The 26,384-nt window shown below is 49.0% G+C and overlaps 2 protein-coding genes across 2 annotated transcripts; both read right to left on the reverse strand.

Moving 5' to 3' along the window:
- Positions 1-207: 207 nt before the first annotated feature.
- LOC127004697 (serine/threonine-protein kinase PkaB-like) lies at positions 208-1,030 on the reverse strand. The gene is made up of 2 exons (XM_050872787.1): positions 575-1,030; positions 208-531 (listed from the first exon to the last, which is right to left on the reverse strand). Exons 1-2 carry the CDS (start codon positions 1,028-1,030, stop codon positions 208-210), a joined length of 780 nt encoding a protein of 259 aa, XP_050728744.1.
- A 22,944-nt stretch (positions 1,031-23,974) lies between these two features.
- LOC127004698 (serine/threonine-protein kinase PkaB-like) lies at positions 23,975-24,799 on the reverse strand. Its single transcript, XM_050872788.1, has one exon. The coding sequence runs from the start codon at positions 24,797-24,799 to the stop codon at positions 23,975-23,977; it is 825 nt and encodes a 274-aa protein (XP_050728745.1).
- Between the last annotated feature and the right edge of the window lie 1,585 nt (positions 24,800-26,384).

The following is a 26,384-nucleotide window of genomic DNA, read 5'->3' on the forward strand; positions in this document are numbered from 1 at the left end:
AACTGGCTCCATAAGGAACAACTGGACTGGTAAAACTCTTCAACCGTTGGGGAAAGAAATCCTGGCTTGTCTGCCGCCTTAGTAATAACTCAGGGGAGTGTATTCCTCAACCCTTGATGGGTGCTGAGTAACTGGCTCCAAAAGAAACAACTGAACTGGTAAAACTCTTCATCCGTTGGGAAAAGAAATCCTGGCTTGTCTGCCGCCTTAGTAATGGCGGCGGCGCGGGAAGAGGCAGGAGAAGGCCTTGCGAACACGCCGGACAAAGGCCGCCTTCCTGGACGTCTGTCCCGTGTACTCCTTGACTGTCTTGATGATGCGGGCCGCCGAGGGCCGCTGTGCAGGGTTGGCTCTCATGGCTCTGTCGGCCAGCACCTCCAGGCCGGGGTATTGCGTGTGGCACGTGGCCAGGACGCGCCTCAGGACGTAGCCGAGGGAGAACACGTCCACGGGGGGCGAGCAGGGCGCGCCGCGGAGCAGCTCCGGGGCCATCCAGGGCGTGCGGTGCGTGTGTGCGCGCGATGCGGAGTCCTGTGCCGAATCTCTTGGCCAAGCCGTAGTCGATGAGGGACACCTGCAGGCGGCCTTTGGCGTCTTGGCGCACCACGACGTTGTCGGGCTTGATGTCGTTGTGGGTGTAGCCGCAGGCGTGGAGCTGCTGCACGTCCCGGGCCAGCGCCACGAAGGCCGCCAGTCTGTCTGTGTCGCTTTGAGCGAGGTTGTGCAGGTCGCAGAAGGTGTTCTGGCCGCAGAAGGTGGTGAGCATGGCGGGGAACCCAAAGCTGGTGCCCAAGGCCTTGGGGGCGCCCGCCGCGCCGTCCAGGTCCAGCAGGATGTCAAACTCCCTGCGGAACATGGCTGCGAGGCGCTGCTCCCTTGCCACCTTGAGGCAGCACTGGGCGCCGCCGACCTCCACCAGGTACACCGTGCACGAGGCGCCGCGCCCCAGCACCTGCTTGTGCTGGGCCACCAGCGTGTCGATGCGCTCCTTCGTCAGCACGAGGAGGGGGGTGGTGTGTGGGGGAGCCATTGCTCTGTCTCACCATACCGTATGTGTGTTGACGTCCAGGACCAGACCTCGGTTTTTGTTGGTTTAGTTTGGTTAGTTCGGTTTAGCTTGGAGTTAGGACGAAAAAAGAGGGAGTCTAGAGCTGGACGACTGTGGCACGCACGCACGCACGCACGCACGCACGCACGGACGCACGCACGCACGCACGGACGCACGCACGCACGCACGGACGCACGCACGCACGGACGCACGCACGCACGCACGCACGCACACACACACACACACACACACACACACACACACACACACACACACACACACACACCTAGGCACACACACACATAGGCACACACACACACATTGAGCCAGTCAGTCTACCCAGGGCGGCTCCTGTAATCCCAATCGTCCATCTTTCCTTCCATTATTTTTTTCTAGTCTTTTCCTGAAGGTGTCTGCACGTTGTTTTTGCACTCAACATATGACAACAAAGTCTTTTTCACTTATCTACCTCTCTATTTATGAATCAATTCTTGCTAATGTTTTTTTTCTTCTTTCTTGAATTTAAATTCATACATCTTAAGTCCGTTACTACGTGTCCCGCCCTGCTCCACTATAAGAAGCTTATTAGCTCACCCTTTTTGTAACCCTTCATGTACTTGTAAAAGGCAGTCAAATCTCCACGCACCCTCCTCCTTGCCAGAGAATGCCTACTTAGAAATTTAAGCGTATCCTGGAAGGACAAATAATAGCTGATGTAACTATTGCAAGATCCGATAGCAATTTTATTCTGCAATTTTGAAATTTCCGAAAGTCTGCTTGTGCTGCGTTACCCCCAGCAGTGGTCCGTAGGTACGCCTGAGCCTGCTGGCGGGCTGACGTCTGCATGCCTCGGCCCGGAGCTACAGACACACCTCTTTGCCTTAATTACTCATTACCGATTACCCACCACCAGGTAACACTATTGATGGCCTGTTATTAGTCTGGTCGGCACATGGACCAGACGCCACACCCACGAGGCCTCACCTTTCTTGTGGCCGCCCTCACTACTACCCCATCCTTGCCCGCCCTAACCCCATGTACACCCGACACCCTGCCTCAACCCCTGCCGTCTTCACTATATACTACCCCCTCCCACCCCAACCCCTTCACACCCAGCACCCTGCCTCCACCACTCACTCTCATCCCCTAATTCCCTCACCACCACCCCTGCCCGCCCTTACCACTTCACTTCCAGCACCCTGCCTCAACCCCTGCCACCCTCTCCACCACTCCCTGCCCGCCCTTACCCCTTCACTTCCAACACCCTGCTTCAACCCCTGCCACCCTCTCCATCACCCCCTGCCCGCCCTAACCCCTTCCGTTTCCACACCCTGCCTCAACCCCTGCCACCCTCACCACCACCCCCTGACCGCCCTAACCCTTTCTCACCCAACACCGTGCCACAACCCCTTCACTTCCAACACCCTGCCTCCACCACCCACCCTCAACCCCTGCCACCCCAACCACCTCTGCCCACCCTAACCCCATCACACCCGACACGTTGCCACCTCCTACTTCAATACCCTCTACCTTAACCCTTCACCCTGCTAACGACACCCTACCCCATCACCCTCAACACATTCAACCATCCGCCCTGCCATTGCCACCCTGCAGCATGCCTTCACAACCCCGAAACCTTCAACCCTTTTCCCTGCATGCTACGGAACTAAGCGTAACCTAACCTACCCTATGTAAACCTAACCTGACAAACACCTAACCTGACTAATACCTAACTTCATGCACGCTCTTTGTCACATTTTCTTCTTCCATGCCCAATAGCGTTCTTATCTTCACACTCTCAACTACGGGACCACAACATCGTACTGACCATCATTATACCTTCCAGCCCGACGCTCCCAGCTCCATCGTATGTTCTCGGGTTCATTATCTCCACCGTATTCCCTTTACCCTTCTAGTATGCCCATAAATTCGGCTTGATCCCTTTAATCAGCTAACCTTCCGTCCTTACTTTCCCTCGTTACACCTTGATGTTTCTCCAGGATACTTACTTTCCACACACACACACACACACACACACACACACACACACACACACACACACACACACACACACACACACACACACACACACACACAGCTCCGGATATGGCGTACACGAGAAACAGATGTGTGTGTGTGTGTGTACACACACACACAGCTCCGGATATGGCGTACACGAGAAACAGATGTGTGTGTGTGTGTGTGTGTGTGTGAACGCGCGCATATGTTAATCCAGCGTCAGTGTGGCGAATTGGTGATCTCTAGTGTATGGAGAGAGAGAGAGAGAGAGAGAGAGAGAGAGAGATTCCCCTCTGAACCCTTCACACCCTCCCTCCTTCACTCTTCCCCTTTCTCCCTTTCACTCTCCATCTCTTCCTCCCTTCCATCTCTCCTCTCTCCTTTTTCCTATACCTTGTGGCTGTTTCTACAATTTTAATTATTACTAATATTACTATTATTATCATCATCATCATTATTATTTCGGTCTTTACTACATATACCATTATTATTACTAGTCCACCATCCACAATGGCAGTAACAACAACAACAACAACAACAACAAAATCACTACTACTACTACTGCTATTGTCGTAGTTGATGCGGTTTCCATTATTACAAAAAAAACACCATCACTACCAGTATCACCGCCACTACTAACAGCAACAACAACAAACAGCAATAACAACAACTATTAAAACCTCGATGCTGGGCTATAGAGACGGAGGAGGTGGGGGGGGGGGCGTGCACGGAAGATTGGTTAAGGGGAAAGGGGGATGATCCAGCCTGCATTGGGGGCCCACACGTGCTGGGTGCAGGAGGATGTGTTGCTGCAGCCCGTGAAAAAAGAGCCTTGTATCTGTAGGCCGAGGGGGCGAGGGGGAGCGCGTGAATGGCTTGCTCAGAGGGGGCGCGTGTGGGCACCTCGGGGAGCATAAACCACGTGCCCGGGCGTGTGCTAGGCTCTGTTCACACTGCCTCAGAAATAAGCCTCTCCCCCTTTTCTGTTATATGTATATTAGGGACCACATCAGGGAGTGTATGTATAAAGCTTAACCTCATTTCTTTGTTCACGCCAGCCACAGAAGTAGCCTCTATCCCTTTCCTTTCTTGTTATTTGTATATTAGGAACCTCATTTAGTGTATATACAAAGCTTATGTCATTTCTCTTTGTTCACACTACCCTCAGGAATAAGCCCCTCCCCCTGCCCTGTTAAAGTGTAAAGTGTATATGTCCATTTCTTTACTAATCACTTTGTTCATTCTACCTTTAGAGATATGCTCGTCCCTACCCCATCCCTGCTAAAGTGTATATTGGTAACCACATTAGGGAGTATAAATATAAACTCATGTCCATTTCTTTGCCATTTACAGTGTTCAAAATAGCCCCAGATTTATGTTCCTCACTCGGCCCTGTTTAGTATATATTATCGACCACATCAGGGCGTATGAATATAAAGTTCGTGGCCATTTCTTCGTTATTTACTGTGTTCAAACTAGCCTCAGAAAGAAGCCCACTCCTTCCCAATTAACTGAGCGGCTTTTCAGATACCCTACGCCCCTGTCCACCCAGCAGTGAATGGGTACCAGGTATTAATCGGGGGTTGTGTCCCGTCTCCTGGGATCTGTTCCCTTCTCCTATAATTCCTTCCCCTTCTGTCTCTCTTCGGCATATGACCACAGATGCTGCGCCGACTAAACGAAATTTTCCAACTTTCCCAATTAACTGTGTATCATTGCATGGCCACTCCACACACAAAAAAATATCCCCTCCATCTCAGGTTATATATGGGGTCTCGTGTTCTTGCCTAGAAGTACATGAATATGGTCACGAATATAACATCTTAAGATTGCGAACCACAGTCTAATTGAGCTTTCATTCTCTCTCTCTCTCTCTCTCTCTCTCTCTCTCTCTCTCTCTCTCTCTCTCTCTCTCTCGTCGTCCCCCTCCGCCCCCCTTGCAGGCTAACACACCGTCCCCTTTCCCATTCATAAAGACCACTTCACCCTTTTTCTAGCCCGGGATTTCGCCCCTTCCGTCCCCTCGTTCAAAGACAGCTGACTCGGGGCAGGAGGGAGCTGTGCCGCCAGAATGGGAGCCAGAAGATAAGGAAAAAATATAGGGGAGAAATAATAGGTGAGTTAATGAAAGTGGGGGGCGTGGGTGCTTGGCCCTGAACCATTGTTTAGAGCAGGGGTGAGGAGGTGTGGAGGGGGGATGGGGGTAATGGGGAGCAGGGGGGGGGGATTGTAGGGGCGGGTGGAGACCAATGGTTGTAGGGGAGAGGTGTGAAGGGGTGGAGATTGAAGTCTGAAAGGGTAGTGGAATGGAGGGCAGGGATGTAGAGGGATGTGGGGGCAAGATAGGGTGTGGCGAGGCAGCGTATAGGAACAGAGAAGACTAATGGTGTGTAGATGGAAAGATGTGGAGGGGTGGATGATATGAGAGCCTGGGAAGGAGGAGGTGTGGAAGTGGTTATGTGTTAGGGATGTGGAAAGGTAAGGGAAGAAGGCGCGGTGGAGGCCAGTGATGTGAGGGAGAGATGTGGAGGGGTGGAGAAGATTAATAGTCTGGTAAGGTGTTAAGCTGTAGGGCAGGAATGTATATGTTAGGGGCGTGGAGATGCCATGGAGGTTGAAGGAATGGAGATTATAGTGGAGTAGAGAGAGGTAGAGGCCCGAAGAGGTTGTAGAGATAGTCAGGAAAGGTGCTGGATTTACTGGCAGGTATGTGGAGTCGGTGCCTGTGTTGAGGATATGGAGACTTAGAAGAGTGGAAGAGGTGGAGGAGGCAAGTATTATTAGGTCGAGGCCTGAAGGAGAGCTGGAGGTTGAAGTCTGGAAGGGTGCTGGACTAGAGGCAGGGTGTGGAGACAGTGAAGGTGTTGAGGAATGATGCACGCGCGAGTATGGAAGGAAAAGTTTGTGAAGAATAATTTTGTGAAGTCTTGGAAAAAAATTAATTAAAACCAACTGATGGAACATGGACATCAACTATTTTTTGTAAGGAGACTACCATGTATTCTCCGAACTCTCAGGTATACAATATCCACCTGTTATTAAATCATTAGGCAAGCTTCGGCACGTCGAACCTCACGTGACCGGCATTAACCAAACATCTTCCAAGTGTACTAATAAACCCAAAGAACGTGCTAATTCCATGCACCCCCCCCCCCCCCCTATGAAGACGTTACCCCCGTCCATGGTTATCTCTGCGGCACGCCCCATGCAGCCCCGCCGCCAGGACTTCGACAATGACCCATCCCAGACAGGAAGACCCATTGTGCCTTGCCAGTGCCTCTTCACCTCGAAAAGTATGATATGAGCATAGAGTATCCAAAGGTGCAATCAGGTGTCTCAAAACAAAACCCTATTAGAAGTCTTTACTGTATTTCCTCGGCCGTACGACTTAAATGCTTTACGAGAGGAGTAAGATATGCCTTGAAGTGTATATTTGATTATCTCTTGGCGTCAACCTGTTCTCTTTCGTTCGGGCCTTTGCCTTGTCTCCGAAAGAAAGAAAAAAAGAAGCGATATCCGTGCTGCTTCTAACTGTGAGAGCATGTAGAGGTTGACTAACATATACAATCCATAGGGGTGTGTCAAAGTGGGTAGGGGGAAGGGACTGACATAATATAGAGGTCTGATGACGCCGCTAGTGATCACCCGGCAACATCCTGGGCGGGTGAGCCAAGATGGGGCTTCAATAGACCCTTCCTGGCACTCCACCACTCGTCAGAGCTCCCGAGTCGCTGAAACTTATACAAATGTGCGTGATGCTCTTGAGTCTACGTTTGCCCGCCCGCTCTCCCCGGTGCCGCTCCTGGTAGCTGGATGTGGACACGTCACCATTAATTATTATTGAGCGTGAGCAAGCAGTGACGGGGATATATCGTAAGGATTGCCTCGTGTCCCAGCGCCGGTGATTGGGAAGAGTTACGTGCATTGCAAATGATTACAGAGCTACATACCATCCATAACACTCATGATTGTGGCTTTATGATAATCTTCATGAGTTTGGACAGACATCCAGAAACATAGATGCAGGGACAGAGACTGATGCCGAAACAAAGACAGAGACAGACAGACACACAGATGGATTGCAGATAGACTGGATAACGGGCACACGGGCAGCCAGACAGACTAAGGTGCAAGACAGCCGCCTCTCACACACACCATGAACAACAACCTGCAGCCTCACGAGACATGCACACCCCGGAAACAGTCACGTAGGTCTCTTTCGCGCCAAAAATGCAGCAGTGGTGTTCCCGCGCTCCTCATGTGGGTGAATGACCGCCGCCCTGCCTCCTCACCTCCTCCTCCCTCCAGCTGTTGCCCGCCCGTTCGCTCGATGTGCCGCGACGGTTGTGCTGCCGGGGAAGGGAACACAGTAGAAAGGACTCGAAATACTACCACCAGCACCACCAGCAGCTCCACACACACGCCGAAGCATCCCTGTGTGCCTCCGTCAGTAGTAACCGAAGGAACAAGGAACGCATAAAGGAAAAAGGGATAAGATCTGGGTTTCGTGACGGTTGCAGGAGAGAGAGAGAGAGAGAGAGAGAGAGAGAGAGAGAGAGAGAGAGAGAGAGAGAGAGAGAGAGAGAGAGTAAAAATAAAATCACTTCCTCATACCTGAAACTGATCCTCTTGTCCCAGCTTAGTAAAGTGACAGGCCTTGCCGCTACTGAAGGCACCGCCACACACCCCTGCCACCACCCTGTCTCACCCTGCCCCAGAAGTGTCCCTCCCTCGCCACAGCCTTACCTTACCCTGTCCCATCGGTGCTCCTCCGCTGCCACAACCCTATCTTACCCTGCCCCAGCTTTGTCCCATCCCTGCCACACCCTACCTACCCCTCTGTGACCCACCCCTGATATATCCCTGCATCAGCCCTGTCATAACCCTACCACAACCTTGTTCAAGATGTGCCCAAGCTCTGATCCCTGTCGAACACCACCCTGCCTCTCAACCCTTGCCCGCTCCTGTCACACTCTGCTCAGGACGTCCCCAACCCGTGACTTACGCCTTACACCCCTGCCCAACCCTGCTCAGGATGTGTGCAAACCCTGGTCTCTGTCTGCCACCACCCTGCCTCACCGTGTTCCAGCTGTGTCCCAATCCCCTGTTGTCTGCCTTAGCCTTCCCCCTAGCCATGCCCCTTCCATCCCCAGCCATACCGAACGCCAGCTTCCAGCAATGACAAGTCCCACTCCTGTTTCAAACATGCCCAGCCCTGACCCATAGTTTTCCTTAAATCCTGCCTCGGTACTGCCCAACTACCCTCCCCCTATCCTTGCTGTCTTATTCGAACTCTGCTATCACCCTGCCTTACCCGTTCCCTGTATCTGCATAACCCTGTCAATTTCTGCCATCCCTACACTAACCCTATCTCACTTTGCCTCGTCGTGCCTCTCACAACCCTATAATGGCCCTATCTCATCCTGTCCAACCCTGCCTCACCTCTGCCCCCCTCTGTCTCTACACCAAACCTATCTCACCTTGCCTAGCCATGTCACATTCCTGTCACAACCCCATCCTGGCCCTGTCTCATTCTACCCAACCCTGCCTCACCTCTGCTGCATCCCTACCTTCCTCCTGTCTTACCCTGACCACCTCTGCCATTGATCCTGAACCGCCTCTGCTTCAGCCTTACCTTCCCTGCTCCTGTTTTAGTCTTGCTTAGCTCTGCCACATCCCTGCTTCACTCCTTACCCTGCCCTCCACCCTTGTTCTATCTAGCCTTGCCTTAACTCTGCTATATTCCTACCCTAGCTCAGCCTCTCCCTGCCTAACCCTTCCACACCCTGGCTCATCTCTTTCCCATGCCTACCCCGACCCTGCCCTACACTGTCCTTCTCTGCTCCATTTCTCCCTCACCTTTGCCCCATCCCTACCCGCGCCTCGTGTCACCTTGTCCCACCCAGGGTCCCACCCCGCCCAGCCGTGCCACAACCCGGTCTCGCCGCCACCGTCGAGGCAGGCAGGCAGCACAGAGCGGGCCGCATGGATCTCCGGCCCCCTCCGCCCGGCCGGTAACGCACCCCGCCCTTGCATCACAAAGGTCTTACGACTTTTGCCCAGCGCAGAAAGGGACTCCAAGGCGCTGATCTGAGCCTTCCCTGCAGCAAAAAATACGAGGCACTAATGTTATTCTTGCCCTTGATTCTTCAGCAGGCCGAACAAGGCTTTTTGGTGTGCCGCAGTGCTCAAGGGTCTGCTCAAGGCGCTCATCTTGGCTTTTCTTGCAAAGGGAGTGCCAGGCTGTAATCCAAGGCTTGCCCCGCGTGGTTATACAGCGCTTTAGATACACCATTTAATTCTCGCGTTTCTACTCATGACTCTGATCTTGACTTGCAACACCTCCAGGCCGTAATCTTGTCTTGCTTTAACTATTGGCTGTAATCTTGTTGTTCCCTCGCGTGGCCATTCAACACTTTGGGTATACCGTCTAGTTTTCACGTTTCTGCTCGTGACTCTGATCTTGACTACCTGCAGCAATTCGTGGCAATAATCTTGTCTTACTTCAACTACTGGCTGTAATCTTGTTGTTCCCTCGCGTGGCCATACAGCTCTTTGGGTATACCGTCTAGTTTTCACGTTTCTGCTCGTGACTCTGATCTTGACTACCTGCAACAATTCGTGGCAGTAATCTTGTCTTACTTCAACTACTGGCTGCAATATATTTCTTGCCCCGCGTCCCATGCAACGCTATCGGTATGTCGTGTAGTTTTCGCGTTTCTGCTCATGGCTGTTTTTTTTTATTTTACCTGCAACAACCTCGTGTAGTAATCTTGTCTTACGGTCTGCACAATGCTCTTATTATTGTTCTATATTTTGCCTGCATCAACAACAGGCAGTAGTCTCGTCATGCTGTACTTAATCGACCACACTGCACAAGGTTCTTACTCCTGCTTCACGTTACTTCATCAGGTCATACGCACAAAGCTTTGGGAGGTTATGTAGTGCAGAATGTATTTCTGTTCAAGGTCCTGATCTTGGCTTTCTTTAGGTTTTCTCTCACAGTGCGTAATGCGAGGCTGTAATATTTCTTCCTTCATCTTTATTCCTACAGTCCGTACGACGCTCCGGGGTAACGCGGTGCTCACGCTTCAGCCTAAGGCATTAATCTTGGCCTTCTGTTGAGCGAAGAATGCGACTGTTAGCTTATTCTCGCCCCACGGGGTCCGGCAAGTCATACAACGCTTTGGTGTAACGCAGGTGTTCGCGATTCTGCTCAAGGCGATGATGATGGCTTTCCTTGCAGCGCGGAATGCGAAGCGACAACTTTTCCTGCCCCGCGTCTCCCAGCGGATCGTAACAACGCTTTGGGGCTCCGTATGCTCGCGTTTCTGCCTCACCAGTACAGTTACTTTCCCTGGCCAGCCTCAGAAATGTGTAACAACGCGAGAAAAGATTCCGTGTAAGGCGAGGTGCGAGGGGGTGGGGTGAGGGAGGTGGAGGAGGAGGAGGAGGAAGAGGAGGAGGTAACAGGTAGTGTCTTTGGACTCTCAAGGACACGACGGGCAGGACACAGTCGGCCCGCCCCACCAGCCACAGTGCGCCCTCCCTCCTCCCTTCCTAACCTCCCTTTTTCCCTTCCTCCCTCTTCTCCCTTGGCATCCCTCTCCGTCACCAGCACGGCCACAGCCTCCCTGTACACACCCACACAGGTACACTTCTTCACTGTACTACAACTATTACTACTATGCAACTACAGCTACTACACAACTACTACTACTACACAACCACAACTACTACACAACCACAACTACTACTACTCATATTAATACTAAAACACTACTGCATAACTACGTTCACTACTATCAGTATGACCTCATCAGCATCAACAGTATACTATAACTACCACATTAAACGAGAAAAAAAAATTACATTCCTACTACTACTACTACTACTACTACTACTACTACTTCTATCACTACTACTACTACTACTACTACTTCTATCACTACTACTAACATCCTCACCAACATGGAAATACATATCACTGCCAAAACAATATCACCCCGGCATTATCACCGCTACATCCGCACCTGTAACACACACACACACACACACACACACACACGCACACACACCGTCATTCCCCATCCACACAAGTATACAGAAGGAGCCAAGGAAGAAGAACAAGAACAAGAACAAGAAGAAAAGTAGGAGAGAGAGAGAGAGAGAGAGAGAGAGAGAGAGAGAGAATGACCAGGCAGCCACCACCGTCTCTTATGTCTCCCTGGCTTACAACTTTATGGCAGTGGTTCCCTAAGACGCTGGTCGGCCCGTACAATACCTCCCTAAAATATCTCCGCCTCGCCCTCATTCCTCCTTCGGCCGGATGGGGAAAGTTGTCGCGTCTCGCCTCCCGTCCGCGTCTGTCTGTCCTGGTCGTAATAAACTGCCGGTGCTTGAAAGGCCGTCCAGAGCTTCAAGTCGCTGCGTGTTGAAAGTGAAACGAATAGATTTTAACAGTGGAACATAACGTACATTCCCTTCTTATACAGTATTCTAAGCTACCTCGATGTATGTTCTTAAGGTAGCGTCATAAATTGTGCATGGTGTAGTTTTTTTTCTTCTTTTATGCAGCGAAATAACGGTAATGGTACTGTTGATGGTAGTAGTAGTAGTAGTAGGTGGAGAAGGAGGAGAAGAATTAATAACAAAAATGATAACGTGACGGAAACCTAACTAATTATTTTTAACTTATGAGAAAAGTCTGAAGTCAAGACTCGCAAATGAAGAAACACACACACACACACACACACACACACACACACACACACAGGCCTCCGCAAAATACAGTTCCTCGGCCCTGTGGAGGTGGAATACCAGGCCACACCACCGCGAGGATCCACCCTTCGCGGGCCCCTCGCCGCCCATGGGAGCTGGGAGGGCTGGCGGAGGGAGGCCTTGCGCTGCGTTGGGCCTGACCACTTTACCTTTATTTTTTCTTATGTATTTTTTACCTAACGTTCCATAGCCAACGTTCCATAACCAACGTTCAATAACCAACGTCCTATAGCTATTACCCATCCCATGATCTATAACCAAACATTATACAATCAGCTCGAACCTATAACCAATGTATCATAACCTAACGTTACCCTTAACCAAACATAACATAATCTAACAAACTATGACCAATGTTTTATAACCTAATACCATTTTCCAGTATAACTTAACATCTTCAACCTGTCCTGTATTTAATAATTATCACATAACCTATAACCTAATATCCTAAACCAACTATATAACTAATAACCAATGTCCTACTCATGACCTAACGTCCTATAATTTGGTTCTCTTTAACGTCTCACAGCCAACAACCTTCAGCCTAAGAATAGGGAACATGCACAAGGCCTCGCCACACGTAACACCGTCACCGTCAGGAACGCTCGAGAAGCAGCACAGCCTCTCGCGTTGCTGTCACACCTCTCGTCGATCCTGGCCATGCACGAGGCGGCCTTGCACGCTGCGGCTAAGTTTCGAGCAGAGCATGAACGTCTGGTGCATGGAGAGGCAAGAACAGATAAGCGACCTTCGCAATTTATAACATCGTACTCGCTCGTGGATCTACAGTGCGTGCCTACACACATACACACACACACGCACACACAAGGCCCTCCACCGGCTTAACGTATCTTTTCGTTCACTCTGGTGTATTCTGAATATCAAGACCCACTCCAGCAGCCCTCGCACGTAGTTTATCCTCACACACATCGCCATAAATACAGACATGCACTGAAACCAAAGCAACAGCAACATGTCGTCGTCCAAATACACGTAAAGCTTTGCGCCGCACGAAACATTCTGGGACGGCCGCAGGGCTCTGAACACACGCTCGAGAAAGAATGAATGGAGAAGGTGACGTCACCTCCCCACGGTCTTGCCAGCCTCAAAATTTCCCCCCACATTTTTCCTGGACGCCCACACACGCCCCATGACTCGGCAGGAACACGAAGGAGCACCGGCAGCAGCAGGACACTCGGCCAGGGGCGTGGAGGGAGGCTGCAAGACGGAGAACATCGAAAAATCATAAATATTTGGACTGCAGCGGAGCGAACGGGAAGAGCAGCGGCTTCCGGGGACTGAGCGCAAGGTATCTCGGTAACAAGAGATGGAGGGCCGCGGGAGGGAGCGAGGGAGGGGCGGAAGGAGGGAGAGGGAGACACGCACCGCCCTCCCTCCCTTTTCCCTCCTGCCCTCTCTCAGCACTGACGGCGACGGGCAGGGGCCTTCTGAGCGCGGCGACAGATGCCCCGCATAATAGGGGACTGCTGCTGCTGCCGCCGGGGTGTCCTGCTGGATCTGCTGCCCGGCTTGAAGGAACCACTGTCCCCCGCCCTGCTGAGGAAAAGTTACATTATGATTATTATTATTATTATTATTATTATTATTATTATTATTATTATTATTATTGATGGTGTCGTCATTTGTCAATATTGCCCGTATTATTTAATGTAATGTTTGAGACGTAGCTAATAGTAAGTTAAAGTGGAAGTTAAGATGTAGCCTAGTCATTTTTTATTATTATTATCATTATTATTATTATTATTATTATTATTATTGTTATTGTTATTGTTATTGTTATTTTTATTTTTATTTTTATTATTATTGGTAGTAGTAGTAGTAGTAGTAGTAGTAGTAGTAGCAGCAATATACTAAATTGTAATAGCAGTTGTTGTAGTAGTGGTTGTTGTGGTTAATGTTGGTATTATTCAAAGGTGTGGCAAAGTCATCATGATAATGGAACACACACACACACACACACACACACACACACACACACACTCATTCATTCATTCATTCATTCACTCTCACCAGACTCTCAGCAGACAACCACATCCGGGGGAGGAGGGACACATGTCACGTGACTCCCACCTCATAACTGAACGTAGCCTACTTGTCACCGCCTGCGTCCCACCACCACCACCTATACCTTCCCCCTCCACCACCTGTACCCGTCCCCTCTACCCCTCACCACTATCCCACCATCACCAGCTTAACACAGCCATTTCACCACCCCCAGTACCATCACCATCACCTAAATTACCGTCCTACCCCTCATCACCATCACCACCACCACCTCCAGCTCAATACCATCACCCCCATCATCATCAATTCCACCTCCCTTCCCACCCCTCTTGCCACTACCACCACTCTCATCACCACCTTCATTTCCTATTCATCTCCACCACCACCACCACCACCACTAAAACTAAAATACACTGATAACGATTTTGTGTTGGAAATGTCAAACGTAATCTACCTGTTTTTTTCCGTTTTTTTAATTTGTAATCCATGGCTAAAGATAGTTCCTCACATTTCCTTTAGTTATCGTTTATTCTTTTTTATTTTTCACTTCCTGTATTCTCATCTTTTTCTCCTTTTCCTTTTTCCTTTTCTTATTTTTCCTTTCCTTTTTATTCTTTCCTCCTTCTTCCGTCTCCTTTATTTTTCCTTCCTCTCCATTCCTTCCCTCCCGTTCCTTCCCTTTCTTTTTTCCTCCCTTCCCTTCCTGTCTTTCCCTTTTCTTTCTTATCCTCACCTTTCCTTCCCTTCCCTACCTTTCCTTTCCTTTCCTTCCTCTTCCTGTCATTTTCGTAAATTTTATTTTCCTTTCATTCCTTTCCTTCTCTTTCCCTTTCTCTTCCTTTCCCATCCTTTCTTCTCCTTTCCTTTTCTTTCCTTTCCTTTCCTTTCCGTTCCGTTCCATATCTTTTCCCTTTTCCTTCCTTTCCCTCCCTTTCCATTTCGTTTATTTCATTTATTTTTCTTTTCCCCTTTCTTTCCCTTCCCTTTCCTTCCTTTTCCTTCCTTCTCCTTTTCTTTCCTTTTTCTGCCTCTCCTTACGTTTCCTTTCCTCTCTTTTCCCTTCTCTTTCCATCCTTACCCTTCCTTCACCTCCCTTCCCTTCCCTTCCTTCCTTCCTTCCCTTTTCTTTCCGTTCTGTTCCTTTCCTTCCCGCAGTGATTGTGAGTGGTGAGGGGGGAGGGGCAGGTAGGAGGCAGGTCTTGGGGGTAGGGGGGTGGGGGTGGGGTGAGTGGGTGATGAGGAGGCAGGGGGTGAGGGGGTCGTGGGCGGCGCCAGGTCTGAGGAGAGGCGTCGAGAAATTGCTTTCACCAAGGGCGTCTTAACGTCTTGGGTAAGGGATCAGGACTTGGGGGGGAGGGGGGGAAGGTAGTAGTAGTAGTAATAGTAGTAGTGGTAGTAGTAGTAGTGGTGGTGGTGGTGGTGGTGGTGGTAGTAGTATTAATGGTAGTAGTGGTGGTAGTAGTAATAGTAGTAGTGGTAGTAGTAGTAGTAGTAGTTGTAGTAGTAGTAATGGTAGCAGTGGTGGTAGTAGTAATGGTAGTAGTAATGGTGGTGGTGGTAGTAGTAGTAGTAGTAGTAGTGGTTGTTTAGTAAGAAATTTAAAGGCCACCACCATTACCATCATCACAACCATCACCACCTCTACGTCTATCATCACCACCACCATCACCCCTCTACCACGTTCATCATCACCACCATCAGCACCACCACCACTGTCGGAAGTCCTCTGACCTCAAGCTGACCCCGGGGAACGCTGAGGGTCGTTTGGAGGGGAGGGCGAGGGGAAGGGAGGAGGGGGGGGCGGAGCATGCCGTCGCCACACACACACACACACACACACACACTTCCGCTTCACCCTCAGGCTTTTCCTCTCTCCCTACTCATGGCACTCTCTTCACCCCTCCTCCTCCTCCTCCTCGTCTTCCTCCTATTGCTCGTCCCCTTCCTCTTCTTCCCTTCCATCCTCTTCCTTTAACTATTCCTCATGTCCCGTCCTCTATACCGCATTCCTTTCACTTCCTCCTCCTCCTCCTCTTCTTCCTCGTCCTTTTTCTCTTCTTCCTCTTCTTCCTTTTCCTTCAGCTTCTCTACATGGCACAGTACTTAAGCCTCCTCCTCCTCCTCCTCCTATTACTTGCCTTCTTCCTCGTCTTCTTCTTATCCTCTTCAACTTCTCTTCTTATGGATTTCCTTCACTCCTCTTCCTCCTCCTCCCTCTCCTCTTCCTCTTTTGTTTCATCCTCGTCTTCCTTTTCTTTAACTTCTCCATATGGTACTGTACTCAAACCTCCTCCTCCTCCTCCTCCTGCCTATGTAATGTACCCCTTTTACCCTTTCGTGCCCATCCCAGCTCTCCCTTCCTAACCCTTCCTGAGTCACGTTCCCTAACAAGCTGTCTCGTCTCTTTGGCAACTCCTCTTCTTTCCATAATTTATCTTCCATATTTCACGCTTTTGTATGTTAGTAAGCACTTTGTCATTCCCTTGTAAACAAACTCTTCTATATTCTTATTTTTCAACACTCTTTAGCTTCGTTCCTTTTCCTTTTCCTCTTTTTTTTTTTTCCTTTCCTCTTCCAAATTCCGCGTTCTTAGATTATTAGGAGGCACTATTCTATTTTACACTCCCATATTAACTCTGTCTTTCTGTATATCCTCGTTCGTTCTTTCCTTTCCGTGTCTTTCCTTTCCATGTCTTCCATATTCAGTGTTCTCAGATATAGTTGACAGTGCTTTTCTATATATTTTTTTTTCATTTTCCTTACTTTTCCTTTCCCGTGCTTACCTTTTTTTCTACAGTTCTTTCGTCTGCTTTTCTCTTTCTTTGAAGTTCTTCACATTTTCTTTTATTTGCTTTCCTAACCTACCCATCCCTCCCCTTCCTCTTTCTTTCATGTCCTTTTAATTGCTTTCTTCTTTCCTTTCCATTCCTTTCTTTTCCTCCACCAGTCTTTCCTTTCCTTTTCCTCTCCACTGGTTCCCTCTCCTTTCATTTTTCAGCATCTACATCCTTTCAGTTTCCTTTCCTTTTTTTCCATCCACTTTTCTTCTCTCTCCCTTCCCTTTCCTATCTTTTTTTTCTATCTTCATCACACTTTCCTTTCCTTTTTTCCATCCACTTCTCTCTCCCTTCCCTCTCCTATCCGTTCTTTTTTTTTCTATATTCATCCTTACACTTTCCTTCTTTTCCTCTTCCCTTCCCTTCCCTTTCCTTTCCTTCCATTCCCTTTCTTTCCCTTCCCCTCCCCTTCCTTCCCTTCCCTTCCCTTCCCTTTCCTTTCCTTTCCTTTCCTTTCCTTTCCATCCATTCCCTTTCTTTCCCTTCCTTTCTCTTCCGTTTCCTTCCCTTCCCATCCTATCCCATCCCATTCCTTCCTTCTCCACGCTCTTCTACATACATACATAACCCCATTTCCTTTCCTTTCCCTTCCCTCAATTTCCATCTGGCTTCCAACACGTCTTTCTCCCCTTCCTCTCTCTCTCCCCCACCACCTGTCTCCCCCAACACACGCGGCCGTACATCACGCGCCTCGGCCTAACCAGTCCCAGGCCGCCTAACTATTTGGCTCAAAAAGAAAAGGATACCCGACTTAGGCGCATACAACCGTGCAGTGTGTATGTGAAGCTGATGAGGAGGAAGGGAGGGAGAATACGTGGTGAAGGAGGAAAAGTCGCGTAGAAGGAGGAGTAGGAAAGAGAGAAAGGAACAGGATAACAGAAAAAAAGGGAATGGAGGAAGAGGAGGTGGCTGAGGAAGAAGGGAAAGGTCGAAGATAAGAGCCAAAGAGCAGAGAGAAATGAGTGAGAGAAGGTGGAGGAAGAGGAGGACGAAGTGAAAGAGAAGGACAAAGGAGGAAGAGGAGGTGGAGGAAGAATAGTTGGCGAAGGAGAACGTGGAGGAGGAAGAGGAAGGAAAAACTAAGAGATGAAAAGTAGAGAGAGAGAGAGAGAGAGAGGCACGAGTGGGTCAAGTGGCACGGGTCTTTCATTACCACATCCGGGGTATGACAGTGCCATTCCCCCTCCCCCTCCGTCTCCCCTCCCCCCCCCTCTCCCCCATCCCCTCCCTCTCCCCCCTCCCCCCACCTCCTCCTCCTTCCTCCTGTTTCCCTTCCCTAACTTGTCCTCGCTTGCCTTTAAGTATTACTCATTTTGGCCTAACAGAGAGAGAGAGAGAGCCTTTCTCTCTCTCTCTCTCTCTCTCTCTCTCTCTCTCTCTGAAGTAAACAAAAAGATAAGCATTATATATATCCGCCGTGTTAGTTTATACAGTTTTCCTCCTTTTCTTTATTTATAACTTCCGTGCTCTCTCTCTCTCTCTCTCTCTCTCTCTCTCTCTCTCTCTCTCTCTCTCTCTCTCTCTCTCTCTCTCTCTCTCTCTCTCTCTCTCTCTCTCTCTCTCTCTCTCTCTCTCTCTCTCTCTCTCTCTCTCTCTCTCTCTCACTCTCTCTCTGATCGAGAAAGACACAAACACACACACACACACACACACACACACACACACACACACACACACACACACACACTAGCGCTTCACCCACCTTAACTCTCCCTCCCTTTTAGCCCTTTCTCTCCTACTTTTTCTTCCCCTTCTACCTCTCCCATAAACACACTTTCTCCCTCCTTTTATTTTCTCTCCTCTTCATCTGTCTCTCTCTTTTTCTCTCTTCCTCTTCATCTCTCTTCTCATTTATTACTCTCCATCCACTCTTATTTATCCCCCTTTCTCTTTCTCCCCATTTTCTTTCCTCCCTGTCTGTCATTTCTCCCCAGTTCTCTCTCTTTCCCATCGTTTCTCTCTCACATTTAGTAAACTCTTCATCCACCAATATTTATCTTCCTCTCTCTTCCTTCCCATTCATTGTCCTCTCCCTGTTTCTCTCTTTCCCCCTTAGTTTTCTCCCTCTCTCCCTTTCTCTCCCTCATTTAATACTCTTAATCCACTACTCTATCTCCCTCTCTCTTCCTCCCGTTCCTTCTCCCCTCTCTCTCTTTCCTCCTCAGCACTCTTTCCCTCCATTTCTTTTCCTCGTTTAGTACTCTCCATACAGTACTATTTCTCTTATTTCTTTCTCTCCATCCCTTCTTCTCTCCTTGCCTTCCTGTCCCCTTCAGTTCTCCCTCTCCCTCCATTTCTCTTTCATTTATATATAATTTCCATCCATCATTGCTTATCTCCCTCTCTCTTCCTCCCCACCATCGCTTCACCCCTCCCTGTTTCGTGACGTCACAGCCGATAATCAAGGTAATCAATGCAGTTTTTTTTTCCCCTGTTGGTTAATCCCTCCCATAGGTCACCTGCGCGGCCAGCCAATCAGCGCCGCCCCTCACCCCGCGGACGGCAACGATTGGTGGACTGTGTGTTTTAGGTGCGCTGCCGGTTGTCCTCACCTGCCTGTGCTGGGGGTGGGGTGAGAGGGGGGAGTGAGGGAGGGTGGGATGAGGGGAAAGGGGAAGGGATGTGTGTGTTGCTGTTGTTTGTTGTTTTTGGTGTTGATGTTAGTACTGGTGGGGATGTGGTAGTTGATGTGGTAGTTGTTTTTTGGGTGATGGTGTTAGTTTGGGTGTTATACTACTATTTGTGCCACTACTACTACTACTACTACTACTACTACTACTATCACAACTACTACTATCACAACTACTACTACCACAACTACTACTACCACCACCACTACTACTACTACTACTAATAATAATAATAATAATAATAATAATAATAATAATAATAATAATAATAATAATGCAACTACTACTATTACTACTATTACATTCGTTCCATCATGTATTTTATCACATTTATTCTGCATTTCTTTTATTCTTCCTTTTCTTCATTTCCACCATCATCGTCATCATCACATATCTCTTGTTCATCTCTCATCTACCCTTGTTGTTCCATCCCCTCATCCTCATCCCCCTTCTTTCTCTCTCCCACTTTCTACCTTTTATATCTTCTCTACTCCCTTCCTCTCCTCCCCTCGTTTTCTCCCTTCCCCTTTTCCTCGTGTGTTTTCCCTTCCTTTCTCTCTCCTTTGCTCTCCCTTCCTCGTTGTCTCTTCCTTCTATCTCGTTTACTTTTTTTCCTTGCTCCCTCGATCTCTCCCTTCCCCTCTCCCTCTCGTTCTCTCCCTTCTCGTTTGTCCCTCGTTCTCTCATTTCCCCTCTCCCTGTTTTCCATCATATTTCTCTGGTCATCTTCCACCCCTCGCCCAGTCTGAATCTTCCTTGCTCTTCCTCCCTCTATCCTCTCTCCCTCTTCTTCATCTCCCTAGCTTTTCCTTCCTCTGGTCTTCCTTCTCTTTGTTTCATCTTCCCTCCCTACACCTGCTTCCATCTTCCTTCCTCCTTCCTCTTCCTTCCCTTCTTCTGGTAGCCTATCCCTTATCTCTTCCTTCTCTGGCCTTCCTTCTCTTTAGTTTATCTTCCATCCTTCAACACAGTTTCCATCTTCATTGCTCTTCCCCTTTTTAATTTTTCCTTCTTTTTCTTCATCTCCCTGCCTTCTCTTTCCTCTGGTCTTCTTTTCCTTCATTTTATATTCTATCCCTCCCTCTGTTTCCATCTTCCTTGCTCTTCCTCCCCCTCCTCTTCCTTTCTCCCTCTTTCTCTTCATCGTCTCCCTACCTTCTCTTTCCTCTGCTCCTCCTTTTTTTCCGTTTTATCTTTTGTTTCTCCCTCAGCTTCCACCTTCCTCCTCCTCCTCCGCAGCTCCCTACCTTTTCTTCCCTCTGGTCTTCCTCTGACTCGTTTTATCTCCTATCCCTCCCTCCTCCCTCCTTCTCCCCCTCCCTCCCTTTCGTGTTTACAGCTTGTGAATGTTATCTTGGGCGCCGATCACTGATGACGTCACAGATATTGCGAAGGGAGCGTGGATATGATGGAAGGGGGGAGGGAAGGGGAAGATAAACGGGGAGGGGAGTGGGGGGGGAGGATATGTCAACACACACACACACACACACACACACACACACACACACACACACACACACACACACACACACACACACACACACACGTGAAATTAAACTGGCTTTATGAAATATTAATAATGTGTCCCTGTGTGTGTGTGTGTGTGTGTGTGTGTGTACCCCGCTACCGCCGAGCCACATTCCTCGCCGCGTGTTCAGCCATCATCAAAGGCAGCCATTTATCGGGCGGCCAAAAGCTCTCATAAATCTCATAAATCGTGGGGACGCAGACACACCATTCACACGTACCCTTCTCTCTCTCTCTCTCTCTCTCTCTCTCTCTCTCTCTCTCTCTCTCTCTCTCTCTCTCTCTCTCTCTCTCTCTCTCTCTCTCTCTCTCTCTCTCTCTCTCTCTCTCTCTCTCTCTCTCTTCTCTCTCTTCTCTCTCTTCTCTCTCTTCTCTCTTTTTCTCTTTTTCTCTTTTTCTCTTTTTCTCTTCTCAACAAATTAAAGTGGTGAAAAATGAATATGGTGTAAGGTGCCAAGGTAATCAAAGCCCTGAGTTGCGTCGCTCGAATTGCTATTGTAACATTAAAGAAGCAGATTTAGCTTCAGGCGCGTTACTGTATGTTTAAGGCTAGTTGCTGTTTGTGTTGTATGATTTCATTAAATATCAACTTAAAACAAGTCTGCTATACCAAGCGGCCCTTATAATTGTGTACTCAATGAGACCACAATATTGGTATTGATATGCTGGGCACGATGGACCCCGATGCATCCACCTCCGTAAAACAAGCCAATAGTTATTAACCGTATTCTGTTTACATTTTGATTGTTGCAGCTATAGATTCTATTAATTGTAATATGTGATTAATATGTCTCCGAGAGGTGCAGAGAATCGTCTGGACGGAGACAGCGTGTTAGGAAGAGTTAACAGCAGCGGAGCCATCGTGCTTGCCGGGCCTATTGTTACCTGCCGGGGCAAAGGTGCGCGGCGCGGCCCTCAGCCAAGGATAATTTTTTTCCTCCCCGAGTGAGGCCGTCGAGGATCGGCTAACAGTCCCTTATAACTGTGGAAGGATTCCAACCATTGAAAAGCATACATACATACATACATACATACATACATACATACGTAAACGTAAATATAAAAGATACATAGTAATAATAATAATAATAACGATTATAATAATGATAATGACATTAATTATAATTATAAAAATTTATAATGATATTAGCAATGATACGGATAATGATAATATAATGATATTTTTGCTATAATATCATTCTCTCTCTCTCTCTCTCTCTCTCTCTCTCTCTCTCTCTCTCTCTCTCTCTCTCTCTCTCTCTCTCTCTCTCTCTCTCTCTCTCTCTCTCTCTCTCTCTCTCTCTCTCTCTCTCTCTCTCTCTCTCTCTCTCTCTCTCTCTCTCTCTCTCTCTCTCTCTCTCTCTCTCTCTCTCTCTCTCTCTCTCTCTCTCTCTCTCTCTCTCTCTCTCTCTCTCTCTCTCTCTCTCTCTCTCTCTCTCTCTCTCTCTCAAAGCAATGGCCATTTTGAGGAAGCAATATTGTCTGAGGGTCGCCTGGGGACAGAAGTGCATGGGAGAGACACACCAGGCTGGGCCAGTCTCACCCTACCCCACACATCCCTCGGACCAGCCTCCTGCGACCCTCTCACGTGTAGGGATAATGCTCATAGTAGTGGCGGCGCCCGGAGGAGACGCATAGACACTTCTTGCTGCCTTGGGAGAAAATGCGAGCCAATACGAAGCTTGAGGAGGCGCTGAAAAAGGGTGAAGGTGGCTCGGCAGGGGAGGGAGTCATCTCTTACGCACACCCAGAGGACTTCCGTATATTCTCATGCAGGAGGAGGAGAGGAGGGAGGGACGGAGGGGGGGGGAGCTAAGGGACACGGCCCTACTCGATAATGCTCCCGTTTGTCAAAGCTTCCTATACCTACCGGCTGGGGACAAGATTTTTTTTAGTAGTCTTTTTTTGCAGTCTAAAGAAAAATCCCATTCCAACACACACACACACACACACACACACACACACACACACACACACACACACACACACACACACACACACACACACACACACACACACACACACACACACACACACACACACACACACACACACACACACACAGAAAGATTGAAAGATAGGTAATTAACGTATGTAATAACAGATGGATAGATAGATGAATGACAAATGAGATACCTCTGCAATGTATGAGGCGAGGTGACGGCCTGCTGAAGTGAGGTGAAGACGGATGTAGGTGAGTGAGGCGGTGAAATGGTGTACACGTATAGCCTGACCAGCAATGGGAGAGAGAGAGAGAGAGAGAGAGAGAGAGAGAGAGAGAGAGATATATATATATATATATATATATATATATATATATATATATATATATATATATATATATATATATATATATAGAGATTTATATATATATATATATATATATATATATTATGGATATACAGGTTGATAAATAGGTAGAAATATAAATATATGGATAAGTAGATAATATAATAGTAGGTAATATAGGTAATAGTAGGAGTGTATTCCTCAACCCTTGATGGGTGTTGAGTAACTGGCTCCATAAGGAACAACTGAACTGGTAAAACTCTTCATCCGTTGGGAAAAGAAATCCTGGCTTGTCTGCCGCCTTAGTAATAACTCAGGGGAGTGTATTCCTCAACCCTTGATGGGTGTTGAGTAACTGGCTCCAAAAGAAACAACTGGACTGATAAAACTCTTCAACCGTTGGGAAAAGAAATCCTGGCTTGTCTGCCGCCTTAGTAATAACTCAGGGGAGTGTATTCCTCAACCCTTGATGGGTGTTGAGTAACTGGCTCCATAAGGAACAACTGAACTGGTAAAACTCTTCATCCGTTGGGAAAAGAAATCCTGGCTTGTCTGCCGCCTTAGTAATAACTCAGGGGAGTGTATTCCTCAACCCTTGATGGGTGTTGAGTAACTGGCTCCAAAAGAAACAACTGGACTGATAAAACTCTTCATCCGTTGGGGAAAGAAATCCTGGCTTGTCTGCCGCCTTAGTAATAACTCAGGGGAGTGTATTCCTCAACCCTTGATGGGTGTTGAGTAACTGGCTCCATAAGGAACAACTGAACTGGTAAAACTCTTCATCCGTTGGGAAAAGAAATCCTGGCTTGTCTGCCGCCTTAGTAATGGCGGCGGCGCGGGAAGAGGCAGGAGAAGGCCTTGCGAACACGGCGGACAAAGGCCGCCTTCCTGGACGTCTGTCCCGTGTACTCCTTGACTGTCTTGATGATGCGGGCCGCCGAGGGCCGCTGTGCAGGGTTGGCTCTCATGGCTCTGTCGGCCAGCACCTCCAGGCCGGGGTATTGCGTGTGGCACGTGGCCAGGACGCGCCTCAGGACGTAGCCGAGGGAGAACACGTCCACGGGGGGCGAGCAGGGCGCGCCGCGGAGCAGCTCCGGGGCCATCCAGGGCGTGCGGTGCGTGTGCGTGCGCGCGATGCGGAGTCCTGTGCCGAATCTCTTGGCCAAGCCGTAGTCGATGAGGGACACCTGCAGGCGGCCTTTGGCGTCTTGGCGCACCACGACGTTGTCGGGCTTGATGTCGTTGTGGGTGTAGCCGCAGGCGTGGAGCTGCTGCACGTCCCGGGCCAGCGCCACGAAGGCCGCCAGTCTGTCTGTGTCGCTTTGAGCGAGGTTGTGCAGGTCGCAGAAGGTGTTCTGGCCGCAGAAGGTGGTGAGCATGGCGGGGAACCCAAAGCTGGTGCCCAAGGCCTTGGGGGCGCCCGCTGCGCCGTCCAGGTCCAGCAGGATGTCAAACTCCCTGCGGAACATGGCTGCGAGGCGCTGCTCCCTTGCCACCTTGAGGCAGCACTGGGCGCCGCCGACCTCCACCAGGTACACCGTGCACGAGGCGCCGCGCCCCAGCACCTGCTTGTGCTGGGCCACCAGCGTGTCGATGCGCTCCTTCGTCAGCACGAGGAGGGGGGTGGTGTGTGGGGGAGCCATTGCTCTGTCTCACCATACCGTATGTGTGTTGACGTCCAGGACCAGACCTCGGTTTTTGTTGGTTTAGTTTGGTTAGTTCGGTTTAGCTTGGAGTTAGGACGGAAAAAGAGGGAGTCTAGAGCTGGACGACTGTGGCACGCACGCACGCACGCACGCGCGCAGACACACACACACACACACACACACACACACACACACACACACAGCTCATTTCCTATTGATAAATAACGAGCAATGAGAGTAAGGAAATGGAGAAATGAGGCGTTGGCCAAGGGGAGATAGCAGGGAGGGGTAGCAGGGCAGCACACTGAGGGAGAAAGGATGGGGGGTGAGAGAAAGACTGACAGGGAGGGTGAGCAAGAGAGGAACGAAGAGAAGAGAGGAGACAAGGTGGGCAGGGCAGGGAGGGGCAGGGAGGTCTGGCAGGGTACACACGGGCGAGCACCTACAGAGTACCGTCTACAGGGAACCATCCGGGACCCTCCACACAAAAATGCAGAACCATTCATCCTCACAGCTACAATAATCATATAGCATAAAATGGAGTGCAATTTCTTGTCAGACACACGCCAAAGTAATTTTCTATGTTTGCTGCCGAACATTTATTGTTTTTCTCTCCTTTCCAGAATGTCTGGAATTGCCAACTGCTCCTTTGTCCTCCTGCCCAATGCCTCTCACCAGGTCTGTACAAAGAATTTTATTGGTTGTTGTGTTAAAAACGAGGTTTTACTGCGATAATCAAGCAGCCGAATAACGTGGCGCGTAAGTCATTTGATGTGACATGATTCTACAAATTCTCACCTGCATCACCTTTACAACTTCCTCACTGATCCATACAAAAATTTTCTGTATTAAAGATTGCTGCTGAAATATAATGGTCAGTAATGTAATCAGAAATCAACACAGACGTACTAATTTTCTGGATAAAACAAAAAATAATCAAAGCTGCGGCAAACGGTGATCTCGCTTCCTCTTCCTTCTCCCTTACAAAGACAAGTGTATACTTCCCGTTGCTGCTCCCTTCCCTTCCCCTCGCCTCCCCCCTCCCATCCCCTCTTGAGACACCTCTGGGGCCCCGGTGGTCACTTACAATGCTGATATCTGACCCCCGGAATGGCAGGTCACCACGGGTCACGGCCCAGCGCCGCCCGCCACACAAGGGTCGCCATACTGACTTCCTTGGGTTAACCCGTTTGAGTCGCGTCAAAACAACTCTAATATACCACGACTTGGAGACGAAGAACCGAAGGCATAAACTTTGAGATAATAATTTAGATCAATTTAACGTCTTTTTGGGGAAGTCAGTTACACTACTTAATGACCGTTGTGAAGAGGCATATTGTCTAGTGTAGGAATAACAAATTGTGCAGCAGTTAGGTAGTTGATTAGTTAGATAGCTTATTGACCACGTAAAATATTATAATATTTGATGCAACTCAAATTTTATATTGAAAACTGGAATTTCACCAACACATGAAATACCGAACACTTAACACCACAGTCGACTACTGTACTCAGGTTATTCTGATCACACACCACACTGTCAGATGCAGGTTTCTCACACCACAAACTTTCCTTCAGTCAA

Source organism: Eriocheir sinensis, chromosome 28, assembly GCF_024679095.1.
Source record: "Eriocheir sinensis breed Jianghai 21 chromosome 28, ASM2467909v1, whole genome shotgun sequence".
NCBI lineage: Eukaryota > Metazoa > Arthropoda > Malacostraca > Decapoda > Varunidae > Eriocheir > Eriocheir sinensis.